This window comes from Lolium perenne, chromosome 5 (assembly GCF_019359855.2).
Source record: "Lolium perenne isolate Kyuss_39 chromosome 5, Kyuss_2.0, whole genome shotgun sequence".
Classification (NCBI taxonomy): Eukaryota; Viridiplantae; Streptophyta; class Magnoliopsida; order Poales; family Poaceae; genus Lolium; species Lolium perenne.
In genome coordinates, this window is record NC_067248.2 from 120,775,559 (window position 1) to 120,791,166 (window position 15,608).

At 49.4% G+C, this 15,608-nt stretch overlaps 1 protein-coding gene across 1 annotated transcript; it reads right to left on the reverse strand.

Annotated features, from left to right (window-relative positions):
- Positions 1-1,794: 1,794 nt before the first annotated feature.
- LOC127299755 (protein NRT1/ PTR FAMILY 5.10) lies at positions 1,795-3,848 on the reverse strand. Its single transcript, XM_051329802.2, has 4 exons — positions 3,639-3,848; positions 3,321-3,538; positions 2,761-3,188; positions 1,795-2,667 (listed from the first exon to the last, which is right to left on the reverse strand). The coding sequence occupies exons 1-4, from the start codon at positions 3,754-3,756 to the stop codon at positions 1,869-1,871; spliced, it is 1,563 nt and encodes a 520-aa protein (XP_051185762.1). The 5' UTR covers positions 3,757-3,848; the 3' UTR covers positions 1,795-1,868.
- Between the last annotated feature and the right edge of the window lie 11,760 nt (positions 3,849-15,608).

Consider the following 15,608-nt stretch of genomic DNA (forward strand, 5'->3'; position numbering starts at 1 on the left):
ACTATCAACTTATGGTAAGGTGAGAGTAAGGACTGAACATATATTCATCAACCGGGGCGTGTGGCCCATTTCCCCCCTTTCCTTTCTCTCTCCTCTCCTCTTCCTAGACAGCTCCGAGCGAGAGGCTGGGCCTCTCCCGAGTCTTCTTCGGCGGCTTTGCCGGCCGGAGATGGCGAGGGAGGGGTGCCGGAGTAGATTCTAGGTTTAGTTTTTTAGTTTTCGGCTGTATGCTGGTAGTTTAGAGTAGAGTTCAAGATCTTCTGGATCAGATCTTGAACAGCCTGTGTTCGTGGCTCCGTCTTCTCGAGCTCTGGTGGTCGGAGACGGCGAGATCTGCCACCCTAGGGATCTCCGTGTATAAGATCCACAGCTGCTACCCCTGGATCTGCGCAGTTGGGCTTCCATCTCTTCCTCCTCTGACCGGCCATGGAGGCGAGGAGAAGAGGAAGGATGGTGCCAGTACTTGCGCATCTGGAGGTAGACAGGGGTCTCCTCCAAGCCTGGCGCGTCGACGCCGCGTCAGGCCAGCGCCGCTGGCAGGCTCTGTTGTTCTTCCATGGTGGAAGACGGGGAGGTCTGCTTCTCCGACGCGCTCCTACTTCAATAAGCGTCCTCGCCATCTCTGCCTGGGTGGCCTGGTTCGTCTCCATATCCTCTTGGCCGGCCTCGGTGGCGAGGGGGAGGAGAGGATGCGTGTGGCTGCGACGACCCTGCAGAGGCGGCGCTTGAGGTGCCTAGAGCGTGCAACCTCGGCAGCAGCCTCCAAGCGTCGGCTAGCTCCGGCCGTCGCTATCTTTGGCCATAGGGTTGGCCCTGCTGCGCTCGGACTTGATTCGAGCTTTCTCCTCCATCGTTCATCGTTGGAGGATCTTCTTCGACTACGGCGTGGCGACGAGCGTTGCTCCATCCTCAAGTGGTTTCGTCCCCGGGGATGGAAGCGGCGCTGCGCCGGAAAGTCAGCAACTGTCGGCAATGGACTCGATCGCGTTTTTACGCGTCTTTGTAGGGTGCTTAGTGCAAAATATAGGGACTTGGTTGTAATTTTCCTTTTCCTTGAGGTCCTCTATGTAACTGTGCTCCCACCGACGATATAATGCATACTCCAGGTCCTTCGGGACCTATCTTGTTCAAAATAAAATATTCATCAACCGAAAACATGACCCAACCTAGAATTTATCTTGTGTAGGTGAATTTGTGATAACTTTATCCAATCATTTCTTTTCACCACCACCACCACCACCACTATCGCATCATAAGAAACCGGGGCAGGTGCTTTTGTTCTTTTGTACCAACCAAGCTTGGTGCGTCCATGTTAAAAAACATCCTTGTTTATTGAACCCTTGATTTCATATTTAAAAAACTCAAAACTCAATGCATCCATTTCGAAGTTAAGTGTTCACATACTAACACAAACTGGTTTTGAAACTTGAATGGTTTTTCCTCGATTGTGAAATTTGATGGTGAGTTGCTGCAAAAAAATTCCTCTGAAGGAAATCTTCAAGGTGACCCACTCTAGACGTGCAAATATGTTTTGCTTATTGGTATCTCTAAACTCCATGTAAGAGTTTATCATGTTGGTGCTATGGATATATAAGGATACGTTGTTCTGCGCCTTATTCTTTTCTTTTGTTGGTTAAAGGTAACATTCTGCTATTTTCTAACATGAATGTGTAGAAAACAGGAATAATTCGGTGGATTATTGCAGCCGAAGTAGTTTCACTGTTGTTGTAGCCTATATCAACGTTATGTATAAAAGAGACCCGCTACTTTTTTTATTTTTAGGATCACCAAATCGTAAGAACTTAGCCACTTAATGCAGCCAGAATAGTCAAGCCAAATATCAGCTGCAGCAACTATAGAACTGAAATTCACTGCACCGAGAGAACCTTTTTCTTAGGCACATACATCTGTGCAAAATACATATAAGCAGCCAGACCTATAGCACTGAGCAAAGCAAGAAGCCAGTAAAAGTAATCAAGATGCCCCCGGTTCAGGTTGTTGGAGAACCAGCTTTCTCCGGCGTTTGTGGCCATCCTGTCAATGGCATACACAACGAAGCTACTGATGAAGTTCCCGGCTCCTACTATGCTCAGGAACAGAGCCAGGCCCAAGCTCCGCAAACTGTCGGGCACCTGATCATAGAAGAATTCCTGCAAGCCGATTATCGCAAACGTATCGGACAACCCGATCAGCATGTACTGAGGAACCATCCACATGACGCTCATGGGGATCGTAACCTCAGGTTTATCCAGCAGGCCACACTCGGTTACCACCCGGAGCCTCTTCATCTCCACAAGAGCAGCAACGATCATCATGAGGATCGAAATTGCCAACCCGACACCGATCCTTTCCAGTGCCGTGATACCGGAAGGGTTCTTCGTGTGCTTCCTGGCAAGGGGAACAAAGACTCGTTCGTAGATCGGCAGGAAGATCATGAGCGATGCATTTACCAGATTTTGCAGCGAAGCTGCTGGTACGACCAATGTGCCAATCCTCCTGTCCAGTGTGCTGGCCTGTTTGGTGAAGAAAGTGAACCACTGTGAGAGGACAACGGCATAAATCAGGCAGGACGCCCATATGGGAAACAACTTGAGCAATGCAGTTGCTCCATGGTCCCCTGTCGGCATCGGCATCAGCAACGGTGAGTGTTCAGAATCATGAGGCATTCTGAATGCAAGAAAAATAAAAAGGGAAATATTGTTTCAGGTTTCAGAAGAATGTGTTACTGCCCTCAACAGCAAGTGTTCAGAATGATCTTACCTTTTAGCACTTGGCAGCTGGGGGAAGCGATAGGTTTTGGTTCCAAGACAGAAGATAGCAAGGGCGAGAGCCATGGCCGCGCATGGGATCGCGAACCCGAGCTGCCAGCTTATGCTCTCCTGCACGTAGTTGAGGACCGAGACGGTGACGGTGTTGCCGCCATAGGAGGCGAAGTACCACCAGTTGAAGAAGGAACTCCTGGATGCCAGCTCGCCGGGGTCGTTCTCGTCGAACTGGTCGGCGCCGAACGCCTGGACGCAGGGCTTGTGGCTGCCCTGAGCTAACGCCACCATGTAGAGGGAGAAGAAGAAGAGAGCCACCTGAGCGGACGAACTGGTCGAGCATCCGGCTGAGCCCGGCGCCTTGCCGGCGCATCCTGCTCGCTCTCCCGGAGCGAGAACCGTTGAGAGGGTTAGCATGCCAAGCCCCTGCATAGCAGTCGAGCAAAATAAGTTTGAGATTTTGCACTTAAAAACCAAACGTAGAGCTCCTGATGAACAAAAAAGATCTACTCCTTACACGGAAGCACGCACGGCACGATGAGGCAATACATGTCGTACCAGCATATAGAGGAGTGATGCGCAGATGACGGTGCGGTAGCGGCCGAGCCAGGAGTCAGCCACGGCGGAGCCGAGCAGCGGCAGCAGCATGGCTGCACCGATCCACGCGTTGACGGCTGATGCGGCGGCCGCCGTGGACTGGCCCAGCGGGCCGGTGAGGTAGATCATCAGGTTGCCCATGATGCCACAGAAGGCGAACCGCTCGGCGACCTCCACCCCTATGTACATCATCCGGGGGAAGACATGCTTCATGTTCAGACACAGAAAAAGGCCAAGGATGTGCTTTATTGTGTCTTCCCTGTCGCGTTGTAAACGTACCGATGATGAAGATCGCGGCGGGCCACCCGCCGGAGCTGCCGCGGGAGACCCGACGGCCAAGGTGGTCCACAGCGCACAGCGGTGGCTCTGGCTGTGGCAGGAGCGCCTCCGCCTCCATTGCCCGTCCTCTCCCGCGTCCTCACTCGCCTAACTGCTAATACTTCTCTGCTCTGCTTGGAGCGTAGCTTCAGTTTCCAAGTTCTGTCCGAATCAACGAAAAAGATGATAGCGCACTAGGGCGTTTGCCGGTACAATCATGTCCCTTTCTACTACTAGGTGCGATATAATGCCCAAATTTAATACCTGACGGATGTGCTTTACTAGTAAACTTAAAAGTGCCAAAGGCCATAGAGGGAATAGTTTAGTTTCCATCAATTATTTGCGGTTGTTCGGCCGTCTCTCGACATTGCCTTTCACTTTGGAAAACGCTTGCAAGCAAAAATGATTGGTCCCTCTCGCGCAGGCGGCACGTCCCTTGCTCGCCGGGAATTCTTCTGGCCCACTAGTTGGCGTTACATGATGGCCCATTGGTCTGCTTGCTTGCCCAGCCCGTAACTTGCCCCAAGGGCCTGCTTCGCTAAAAAAAAAGTTAGATATAGGCCTGCAACGTTGCTGCTTATTTCTAGCTAGCTTCTATACTTCCAATAATAATTATTATTCAATAAGCATTCCTCTTGTCAAAACTTGTTTAGCGGTGACTTCTATCGATCAGGGTTATCCCATGGATACTATTTGTATTTTGACTGCTGGAAACACATGATTTTATTGTGGTAATCATTTTTTGTTAAAATAGATTACGTTTTTGTTGTAAATGAAACTAGAGCAACAAAAATGTTGCTAAAACACATGTTGTTTTGCTATTTGTTTATGATTTTTATTAACATATTTAGTGATTTTTGTTGTAAATCAATCTCAAACAAAAAAACTGTTGCTTAATTACTTATTTGTAGCATTATTTTTTAAAAAATAATTTGAAGTTATAGTTCTTGAATTTTGTAAATATTTATGGATTTTTTTTTTGTGAAGGAACCTAGAGCAAAAATTGTTAAATTTTTTTTTTTGTAATAGTCTGTGATTTTTGTAAATATTTATGGAATTTTTTTTGTTGTGAATGAACCTAGAGCGAAAATTGTTGTTAACCACTTATATTTGTAGAATTACATTTTTACAAATATTGGGATGATTTTGTTGTAATAGGACAATATTTTGGTACGCGGTGTTAGGATTTTTGTTGTAATAGTCTCTGCTATAGGCTAATATCTTCACAGTGGCATATCTGAATGTTGGGATGGTCAGGGCCGAATTAGTATAATCGTACAGTTTCAGTGAAGTGGCCTGGGACAGCGGGTTGATTTTAGAGAATTAGAGGGGGTAAATGCAAATGTCGATGTGGCTGTTTTCGGACGTCGGATTGGGATCTAATGGCGCGGAGAGCAACCGATTATCTGCCTAGATCGGGCGACCGAGGGCTAGCGCTGCCCTTTCACTTTCACCTTCTTTTCTAGATTGCCTCTCAATTTACTAAAGAAAATAGTTAAGAGAGCACTCTGCAATTGCGAGCGGACAAATCGCTCTCGGGTTGATTCACACCCGTACCATGAAGTTGTTTGAGTAGTTGTGGCGAATCGTAGGCAAAATCGATACAAATAACCGAAACGCGGAATAATTTCGAGAAATAAACTTTCACCGAAACTATTTCAAGAAAATAACCCTTTTGTGCTGCAAGCCGCAAACCTCTATGTCACGCCTCGGAGCTCGGCGTGGCACAACCGCCAGCATGGACCTGCGAGGTTGTTAGTGGGGTGCCCTGGCTCACGGCATCACATTGTGGTGTGCCATGCCGTGGTGTGGGGCGCGGCACATTGACATGTGTTTTTTCGGCCCAAGCCAACCTAGACCGGGCCAGCTCTTTCTTCCCTCGCGGAAGCCTGGGGTTCCTCCAGGTGCGGTGTCGGCGCTCGGTCCTCTCTCCCTTCCTCCTCCAATCCCCTCATCACCCAAGCCCACAGATCTGAGGAATTTCTCCCGGGATTTTTTTTTGAACTTTTTTCTCCCGGGATTTTGATATCAACCTCTTCCTCGAGGTATTTTCCCTCAATCCCCACAATTTCAACCGAAAATTCTCTCACATTTTCTGTAGTTTTGCTATTTAAGGGAAACCATAGTTCTTCCAAAAAAAATCTAAATTTATATGCACATTTCATCTTCTAGCATTGGAATAAAACTTGTTTGACTAAGTTTAGGTTTTATGTGATGTAGGCAACAAATTCTCTCACATGTCCTCAAATTTTGATATTGTAGTGAAACCCTAGTTATTGAAAATTTTATAAATTAATATGCAATTTTGATTTTGTGTGATGTAGATTTTGCTATTTAAATTTAAGTGTAGTATGTGAATAGAACTTGTGTGATTTTGTTTAGGTTTTGTGTGATCTAGAATTTTTTGGTCACATTTGCTCACATATTAGTTCTTATATAATCACATTTGCTCACACTAGTTGTTTTTTTACATGCTCACATGTGTAGGATGACGCTTCTCGATCCTCACTACGATGATAAACAATGTGCGTTGTCGTTGCGTGTTCGACGATTCTCCGGTGAGGGGAGGCTCATGGAGGAGGAGAAAGAGGGGGAGCCATGGGGCGAGGAGTCACCGGGACGGGGTTATACAAGTTACCTAGCTTCAGACCTCGCAACGGCGATGAGATCCTACGTGTTGCTATAATTCACTATAAGGCAACAGGTGCGCGATTACAATGAATTGTATCTTGCCCTAAGGGCTCCCAGGATCCGGTTATAAAGGCTCCGGATCTAGATTTACCGGGGATTGAGATCTAGCCGGATACGACTAAGTAGGTAATAGAAATGAACCTAGTAGTTAATATAGTTTTGCAATGTTAAAATGGATATGGAATAATGAAGCTTGTATGTGTGTAGGCCTTTGGACCCCTCCGAATTAGGTGTCACGAGGCCTCCTGGACCAAGATACCATACGACGAGCGATACACTGAGCACATCCAGATGCTAGGACTCCTCCCATTCATCCATATTGTCACCCGGTCCACGCTGAACAAGAACCCTTCCGCGATCACCGTGCTTGTCGATCGTTGGAGGTCGGAGACACAGAGTTTTCACCTCCAGATCGAGGAGATGACCGTGACACTTCAGGACATATGTCAATGATCCTTGCACTCCCCAATGAGGGCAAGCCTCCGTGTATTGACACATCTTGTGAATACTGGTTCGGGAAGATGCTTGACCTTATTAGTAAGGTTCCCATGGATACTATAAACAAAAAGGGTGAAAAATTAAGGGTCTCCGCTGGGGGTACTTTCACTTGGATCTCCCTAAATTTCAAGACATGCTCGGAGGATGCCGACGAGGATCTGATTAAGTTGTGCGCCCAATTATCATTGTTCTCCGCCTCAACCAAAGCAAAAGCCAAGGGACCAACCGGTTTTGGCCACCATTTGCTATAGCAACTAAGAGAGTGCCCTTTAATTGTCCGATCAAGAAGGTGCCATCGACGGAGATGATATGGCTACAATGTTTGAAAGCTCTCACGCATTGCTTGAAGCCCAAATTGCACGGCTAAATACTCGAACCATTTTTCCCTTGTAAATCCTTGTCTTGTTCAAATACGGTTTGACCACATGAACCATGTCCGGGTTAGTGGTGGCCTTCTCTCCCAACAACCTAGGGATTCTGTTGTATGCTTCCTCCCAATCACCGTACAACATCTTGAATGTGGCTTGCTTCGCCTTCCAGGCCTTTCCGTACTTCACCTTGTAGTGAAAGATAGATTTCACAAGCTCATGCACCGCTCTTGATGCTCATTGTTGGAAGTGACGAGATAGAGTTCGAAAGCCTATACGCGATGAACTCGGACTTAAGTTGTGGGTGGTCTTTCTTCACATATTTTCCATCCATCATCATGCCTCGGCACAGGTGAGTTGATACACAACTAGATATGTGCCAATCAGGGCCTCCCTTCCATGGTCTTGCATGCACAACCCAATTAGGGAATACATCCTCCTCGCATTTAACCGTCTAACGCTTCTTCATGTCCAAGTGAACCACCGTGTATGGACGATGATACTTAACAGAGTACTCCTTAAGCCAATACTTCAATTCCAAAAATGTTGTGAACTTCAATTCGGGAGGAATCCCATAGTTCTCGTGATTATCATCCCAGTGAGAAATATGCCTTGGTCCAAGCACTACACCCTTGCCTCCATAAAATGTGGCTTCATCCGCGAGACTAAGATCATAAAACAAGGGGACCCGATGGTCTCGTCCCAATATCGTATCATGGATTTTGGCCACATTGGCCGTGAACCCCTCATCGCCAATTTCTTCATCGGGACCATCGTCATCTGAGTTCGATGCATGTGCCACAAAAATACAACAATCTAATGGGTCAGGAGCAAGGGAAATGAGGGAGAGACCTCTAGGAACTTGGGGTGGTCCAACTCCATGGAGAAAGGCTTCAGATCTATGGATTTTGGTAGAGGATTAGAGGAGGGGGAAGAGGAATCCTAGCCGCCGTCACTGCTCTCAGGCACGCGCAGGACAAGATAGGAACGACTCACTAGGGCTGGGCTACTCGGGGCGATTAAAGGCAAGCCGATGTGCCGTGCCCCAGGCAAGGGCGCGACACACAACCATGCAACGCCCCTGGCAATGACGCCACACTAATGCCCCCGGGCCCTGCATTGCCACGTTAGGAAGTGTGCAACATCGTGCGGCTCGGCGCGACATGGAACGTTGCGACGCAGCAGGAAACGGCATGACACAAAAAGGTTATTTTGGTGAAATAGATTCGCCCAAGGTTCATTTGTCGGATTTCTTTCAGGTTTAGGTTATTGTTTGCCAATTTTTCTCATGAATCCCGGTGCAATTAATGAACCTATGTGCAAAAATTGCAATAATATCGTACTAAATTTAATAAGGTCAATCGGCTAGCTGAAGCAAAATTACTTGAGCTAGGCGACAGGCCTTACTAAATTTAATAATGCACACCTATTCATCTAGTATGAGTTGAATTGCATAATATAACTTTACTCGTTCATAAAAGGTTGCATCACACACCTGCAAACCTGCCGATTACCTGTAGCAAATTTTCCCAATTTAAAACAATCACGTTTAATTTACTCCATCACCTAATTTGGAACAGTCGTTCGCGTATCTTGCTGCAAGATATCCATCTTCTGCGTACTAACGGGCGGAGCTTGTTCCACTTCAGGCGTGATGACGATTCACGAGGAGCATGCACTACAGGAAAAACGGCCATAGCCGTGCGGCCAATCATTGCCGTGATGGGTCGCACGGCAAAGACATCTTTGCCGTGCGCCGCAAGAGCAACGCACGGCAAAGAACAAGAGCACGGCAAAGTCTTCGATAAATAAGAGTGTCGAACCCAACGAGGAGCAGAAGGTGTTGACAAGCAGTTTCGATGAAGGATTCACTGTAAATGCTCACGAACAAATATTCAGGGGGTTTTGATATAGCAGATAAATAAAATACAAGTAAGTAAAATGCGAGAGTAATAATTGCAGCGAGTGGCCCAATCCTTTTTAGCACAAAGGACAAGCCGGTTTGTTTACTTATGATGACCAAACGTTTTTGAGGACACACGGGAATTTAGTCTAGTGCTTTCGCTTCATATAGTTGATTAATCTTCATTATTTTGATAAGTGTTGTGTGGGTGAACCTATGCTAATGCACCGCCCTTCCTAGGACTAATACATACTTGTGATTAAACCCCTTGCAAGCATCCGCAAATACAAAAAGTAATTAAGATAAATCTAACCACAACCTTAAACTCCCAGATCCTGCTATCCCTCATGCATCGATATACTGTTGACTGCCAAAACCCACCGGCGGGCAGCGACGGTCAACACGGTAGAGCCGGGAAGAGCCTAGAGCTGCGGCTGGCTGAGACCCCTCCGAGCGACGGCCCGCAATGCTCTTCTGGTCACACGTCCGATGCGAAGTGCAAGGGCGTGCCACCTGACCTATACCAGTCGGGAAGGTGATGGGGATGCCTCGCTTAGTTTCCTGCATGGCATACACGTAAACATTAAATACGAGCCTCGATCGGCTCTCAGGTTATCCTGTGAATCGGCTCAAAGAGCCGATCCACCCATGATTCGTACGGGGTGCACGAATATATGGTGATCCTGCTTGATCAAGATAAAGCTAATGAGATCTACGACGATTTAGGGTTTTCACCGCATAATCGGATCATCCTACTCCAGGTTGGGCCTCGCGGCCACGCACGGTGATCGTAAGCCGATCCTAAACAAGGCCTAAAAACCAACATGAAGTTGATCCTCGGAACATCCTGTTTAGGACTTGCGAACGCCACCCTACGTGCCGCTGGATCCTCCCCCCCTTTGTAAGGCCTAACTATTGCAGATATTAAACTAATCCTTGTAGAACAAGGAGCAATCGTAACGGATCAGATCTACTAAATAATGATCAAGCGGGGTGCCGCCCCCACACCTGAGATAGGTGTGAGGGCGGCTAGATATGCAAGGGTTGCACTACGTAAGCATGTTATACGAAGAACTATGCTAACCCTAACACATCTATGATAACTACGTTGCTCGCCATCAAAGACGCTTCAGTACGAGCAACGCATGAACAACGTGGAGCTTGTGCTGCCTAGATCGCAAGATGCGATCTAGGCAGCATGTCGCTTACCTGATAGAAACCCTCGAGACGAAGGAGTTGGCGATGCGCCGAGATTGGTTTGTTTTGGGTTGAACGTGAGTTGTTGTTTATTCCATAAACCCTAGATACATATTTATAGTCCAGGGGACTTTCTAACGTGGGAATATCCCCACCGTGTACGAGACAAACTCTAACTTTTAATCTACGATGCAATCTACTATAATTAAAGATACACGGGCAAACTAGCCCAAATTCTCCGTGCAAGGCCGCTTCAGAGATCTTCCACGTGTAATCTTCCAAGCCCATCTCTCTAACGGCCCACCTCCTGATTTGACCAAAATCTGGTGATAACACATGCCCCCCTGGTTTTGGAAATAATTTTTCCAAAATCATTATGCTTTCCTTCGTCGGGTCATGTCGTGGCAGAGCAGAGCTGTTGCAGTATCCGTTATCATTATACCCTGTCTTCTCAGCTTCTCTGCAAAATTTGACAGCTCTGACATCACCCCTTCGGAAACTGTAATGGCAGTAATTCCCACCAGGTTTCTCATTATTTAACCGTGCCGACTGATTAGTTATCTTTATCCCCTTCCTCTGTTCCAGCCATCGGCACCCAAAAAACCCTTCTGCGCACCATGTCTTCTTCTTCCTCCGCCTCGTCGGGACTTTCCTTTGAGTCCTCTTCCTCCCCCGAGCCGATGCCAGCACCGAGCTCACAAGAGGTCCATGCGGCCAACACCCGCCGCGCCATAGAGGCCGGGGAGGAGCCAGACTATGACTTCTCCATCTGGTCCGAGGACGACAAGTCCTCGACGGACGGGGAGAGCGACCTCCGCTTCCTTGCCGACGGGGAATCGGAGGAGGAGAGCGATGACGATCGCTTCTCCTGGGACGACTTTACCTCCTCCGAGGTGAGGGAGGAGGAAGAGGAGGAGGAGGACGATGACGACAGCCCCTCCGACGAGCCGCCGGCCAAGCGCCACTGCCCCTGGCCAGGGAACCTCAGTGACTATGATAGCGACGACGACGACGACGACGTGGAGGACGAGGACAATGAAGGTCCTGCCGGCGGCCGCTACAGCAGCGACGACGAGCCCGCCGGGAGCAGCGCCGACAGCGCTGATGATGGTGACGACGAGGGCAGTGACGGCCCGTAGAATAGGACCTCTAGAATAGGATCAGCAGCAGTAGACGGGGCAATGTATCCCCTTAGTACTCCCTTTTGAGAGCAATCAGCTCTTCTATGTAAGAAATCTGGTTTATCAATGAAGAAATTCTCCAATTTGATTTTTGCCAATTTCTTTTATGCCAATTCAGCCGATTCCCTTTTATACTGATCCCGCCGGTCGTCTCTTAGCCAATGCCTAACGAGCCGATGACAACGCACCGGTATCTCAATGCCCCATTCTTCATCCCTTTGATCTTTTGCTTTTCCCAACTGACGACTTTGAGCTCTGGCGGACAACTAGGCAGATCGATGTTCTTTACGAGAGCCCCAGAACCACTGCTGAAACGACTTGATGCTGAAGTCGATACCACTGGGTTTTCAGCCCGATGAAATCTCAATCGGCTTCTTAAGAACAGAAAATTCTGCATCATCAGTTGCCCCCCGAGCCTCTTATCAAGGCGAGCATATCAGTGGACTAACCAAATGTGTCATCATCGGTTCCCAAATCATGATGCAGAACCAGCCGATTTCAGCAAAATCGGCTCTCCAGAGCAGAGAACCTCCAGGGCGAGCTCCCCCTCGAGTTTCTTCAGTCTACTTCTCGCGCCTTACAGGTCAGATCGGCTCCTTTCCTTTGGTGGATCTGATGCAACCCATCCTTAACCTGGTCTGCACATTACTCGCAAAAGGAAACCAGAGGTTCTTCCTGCTTCATTGACACTTCCTGCTCATAACAGCTGTACCTCCTCTGGAGCTGATAGTCATGCATCAGCTCTCTACCCTTAAGTCGATGTCTGCTGCATCGGCTGTGCTTAAAAAATTTCGAATTTGGCCGATTTTTCTTAATCGGCCCCCAATGTTCCACTGCACGCATGTCTGCACGTGTTTATCTGCACATGTTCATCTGACTATATGCCCCCCGAGCCGAATCTGCCAAATGACTGCAGATATCGGCTTTTATGGTTAGTCAGGGCACTGCACTTGCACGTCGGCTTCGTAAAGATTCATGCTGACTTTCATCTACCGACGTGGCCGCTGCCCAGTGGATCGTTGCTGAACACAAGCAGAATATGTGCAGAGGATAATTTTGGCCGATTGCTGGAATCGGCCTCCACATTGCTTGTTCGATGAAGGTTTTGTAATGTCCCTCCATGAATTTTTTGGGGCCGATCACAAGGATCAGCCTCGCCCGGTTTGCTCATTGGTTTAACCTTGCTACTCGGTCAGGCTGGATAAAACCAACCCAACCTCTGACTTGATGCGCCTGCTGTCGTCCACCTTGAGTGCATCGTAGACTCGTGGAGCACTAAGCTCCGTCGGAAGGACGAGCACCACGTTTGTGCCAGCCGATGTTTCATCATCGGCTTTCTTTTGCTTGGGACGCCACTCCATTTTCCGTGGACGACCCTCTTCATCCAGGGCTCGCTGAACCTTTGCAGCCAGATCAGGCCGTGCCTTCCTTAGCGTATGCAGGTATAACCTTTCGGCTTCCTCCAGGCCGCGCAACCGCTGAACCCTGCGTTTTTGTGAACGGCTGAGTCCGTCAGGGCACCACCTTGGACGGTGGTACCTGTCTTCTTCTTCTTCTAGTCCCTCGTCTTCGGAATCCTCAAGATCTGCCCAACGAGGTGACTCAGCGCGTTTGCTTTGTGACGGGAGAGGCCCTAAGCGCTCGAACACAGACACGTTGGCTGCCTCCTTCTTCTTCTTGTTGCATTCTGGGCAATTGCCGATTGTGGGCAATCGGCTCATTCCTGAATCCCAGCAGTGTCTGAAGAAAGGGCAGTCCCAGTGTCTGGCGTTGTCATCTTGCTCCCTTGACCTGTCCGTGGCACGGCGCTCGTGCTCCTCCTCATCGCGATCATGCCGACGATGTCTTCTAGCTTCTCTAGCCAGACGATCTCCTTCATCATCATAATTGGACCGTCGGCGTTGGTCGTACTGACTCACATATTTGTTGAGGAGGTGATCAGAGAGAGGTCGTTGATATCTTATATTCTTCACCTCTCCCTCTGTGACGTAGCGCTTGCCATCATGATGGAGCCGATCGCGTGGAGCGGCCTCCTCTGTGTCCTTGCTATGAGAGCAGCTGCCCTCATCTCCATCTTTGCCAGAGCGGTTCCCAGGCCCTACCATGTTGATGCTGAACGAGGGACCTGGCTGGCAACCCTCAGGGTAGGTGACTTCTACCATGTTAACGGCGGGGAAGGGTTGGGTGTCGACCTTCATGGCGTACTGGTTGAAAATTAGACGCCCCTTCTCTATCGCCGCTTGGATGTGCTGACGCCACACCCTGCAGTCGTTGGTGGCATGGGAGAGCGAGTTGTGGTATTTGCAGTACGGCTTTCCGTTCAGCTCTTGCGCCGTGGGGAACTTGAGACCTTCAGGAATCGTCAACTGTTTCTCCTTGAGCAGGAGGTCGAAGATTTGTTCAGTCTTGGTCACGTCAAAATCAAATCCCCTGGGCGGCCCTGGTGGCTTTACCCATTTGCAGGACACGGGGGTTCCTCCCCGAGTCCACTCAGCCACTGCTACTTCTTGGTCTCCCGCAGGAACTTCGTCTTCCTCTGCATCGACCAGGACTACTGCACGCTTGAACTTGTCTTGGTACAGGTCCGGGTGGCGCTGTTCATATGCTGATAGTTTCTGAACCATGTGCGCCAGCGAGGGATAATCTGCTTGGGAGGCCATGTCCTTGAGCTGTGTTGCAAGGCCAGCTACGCCAACTCGATCGTTTCCTTTTCAGTTATACGAACCGAATAACATCGGTTCCTAAGATTCCTGAAGCGCTGGATGTACTCTGTCACCGTTTCTCCGCGCTTCTGACGTAGTTGTGCTAGATCGGCAATGCTGGACTCGGAAGCTTCTGAATGGTATTGCATATGGAACTGTTCTTCCAATTGCTTCCAAGACCGGATGGAGTTTGCTGGCAAAGAGGTGTACCATCCGAAAGCCGATCCCGTGAGGGACTGTGAGAAGAGCCTCACGCGTAGCTGATCCGACACTGAAGCCGGTCCTAGTTGCGCCAAATATCGGCCGACGTGCTCGATGGAGCTGGAGCCATCTGATCCACTGAATTTGGAGAAGTCAGGGAGCCGATATTTAGGTGGCAGTGGGATCATCTCGTACTCGTCGGGGTACGGCTTGGAATAGCCGATTGCCCTTCTCTTCGGCACCATGCCGAACTGGTCTCTCGGTGGTAGTGCGATCTGATCCGTCATTGTCGGCTGCAGGAGTTGCACTACGAAGATTTGCCGGGGTGGCGTACTTAGCCAGCCATGTCTCGTTTCCAGCTACGAGCCAACCGCAGGAGCTGGGCTGGAGTTTCGTCGGGGTGGCGTACTTAGTTAGCCACGTCTGCTTCTCAAGCTCTGTCGCTGACGTTCCTCCTGTTTTCGCCGGAGTCCCTGACGTTGTGGCCTGGTTTGAGAGTGCCCAGTTGCCACAATCTGGCACGTAAGTGCACGCGTATCCTTGAGGGATCTCCTTAGGCGCCTCAGCCAAGAACTGGTAGTCACTAGGGTCACCACCGATCTTGTAGACGATGAATGCCGGTGTAGCCGGCACTTCAGCTGGTGCTGCCAACGCATATGGCAGCGGTGGACGGGACTGGAGTGGCAACTCTCCTTGATGCGTCCCGAGAGCTGGTCCTGACGGCGAGTACTGGTGGCTCATGATCTCCTGGATCACGCGCAGAGCGACACGCTCCAACATGTTGACCAGGTTTTCAGAGTGGCGGTGTAGCGAGTGAGCCACCAAGTAGTTGATCTCCTGCCGCAGGCCCCTGGTGCGTTCCTCCGACGGGGCAGAGAGGTCTATCCCATCGAGTGCACCTTGCGGTGAGAATCCCTTCCATCTGATGCCATGGGAACGGGTTCTCTGAAAAGAGCCGATGAGGTCGGCTTCGAGGGTGACCTTGATCTCGTCATATCTCTTCTTGAGTTCGTCAGGCAGCTCCTCGTAGGTGACTGGCGTGCCGTCCGCCATCTCAGATGTAGATGGCGATGTGGTTGATGTAGATGATTGTCCCACCGGGCGTGCCAGAATGTGTTGACTGCCAAAACCCACCGGCGGGCAGCGATGGTCAACACGGTAGAGCCGGGAAGAGCCTAGAGCTGCGGCTG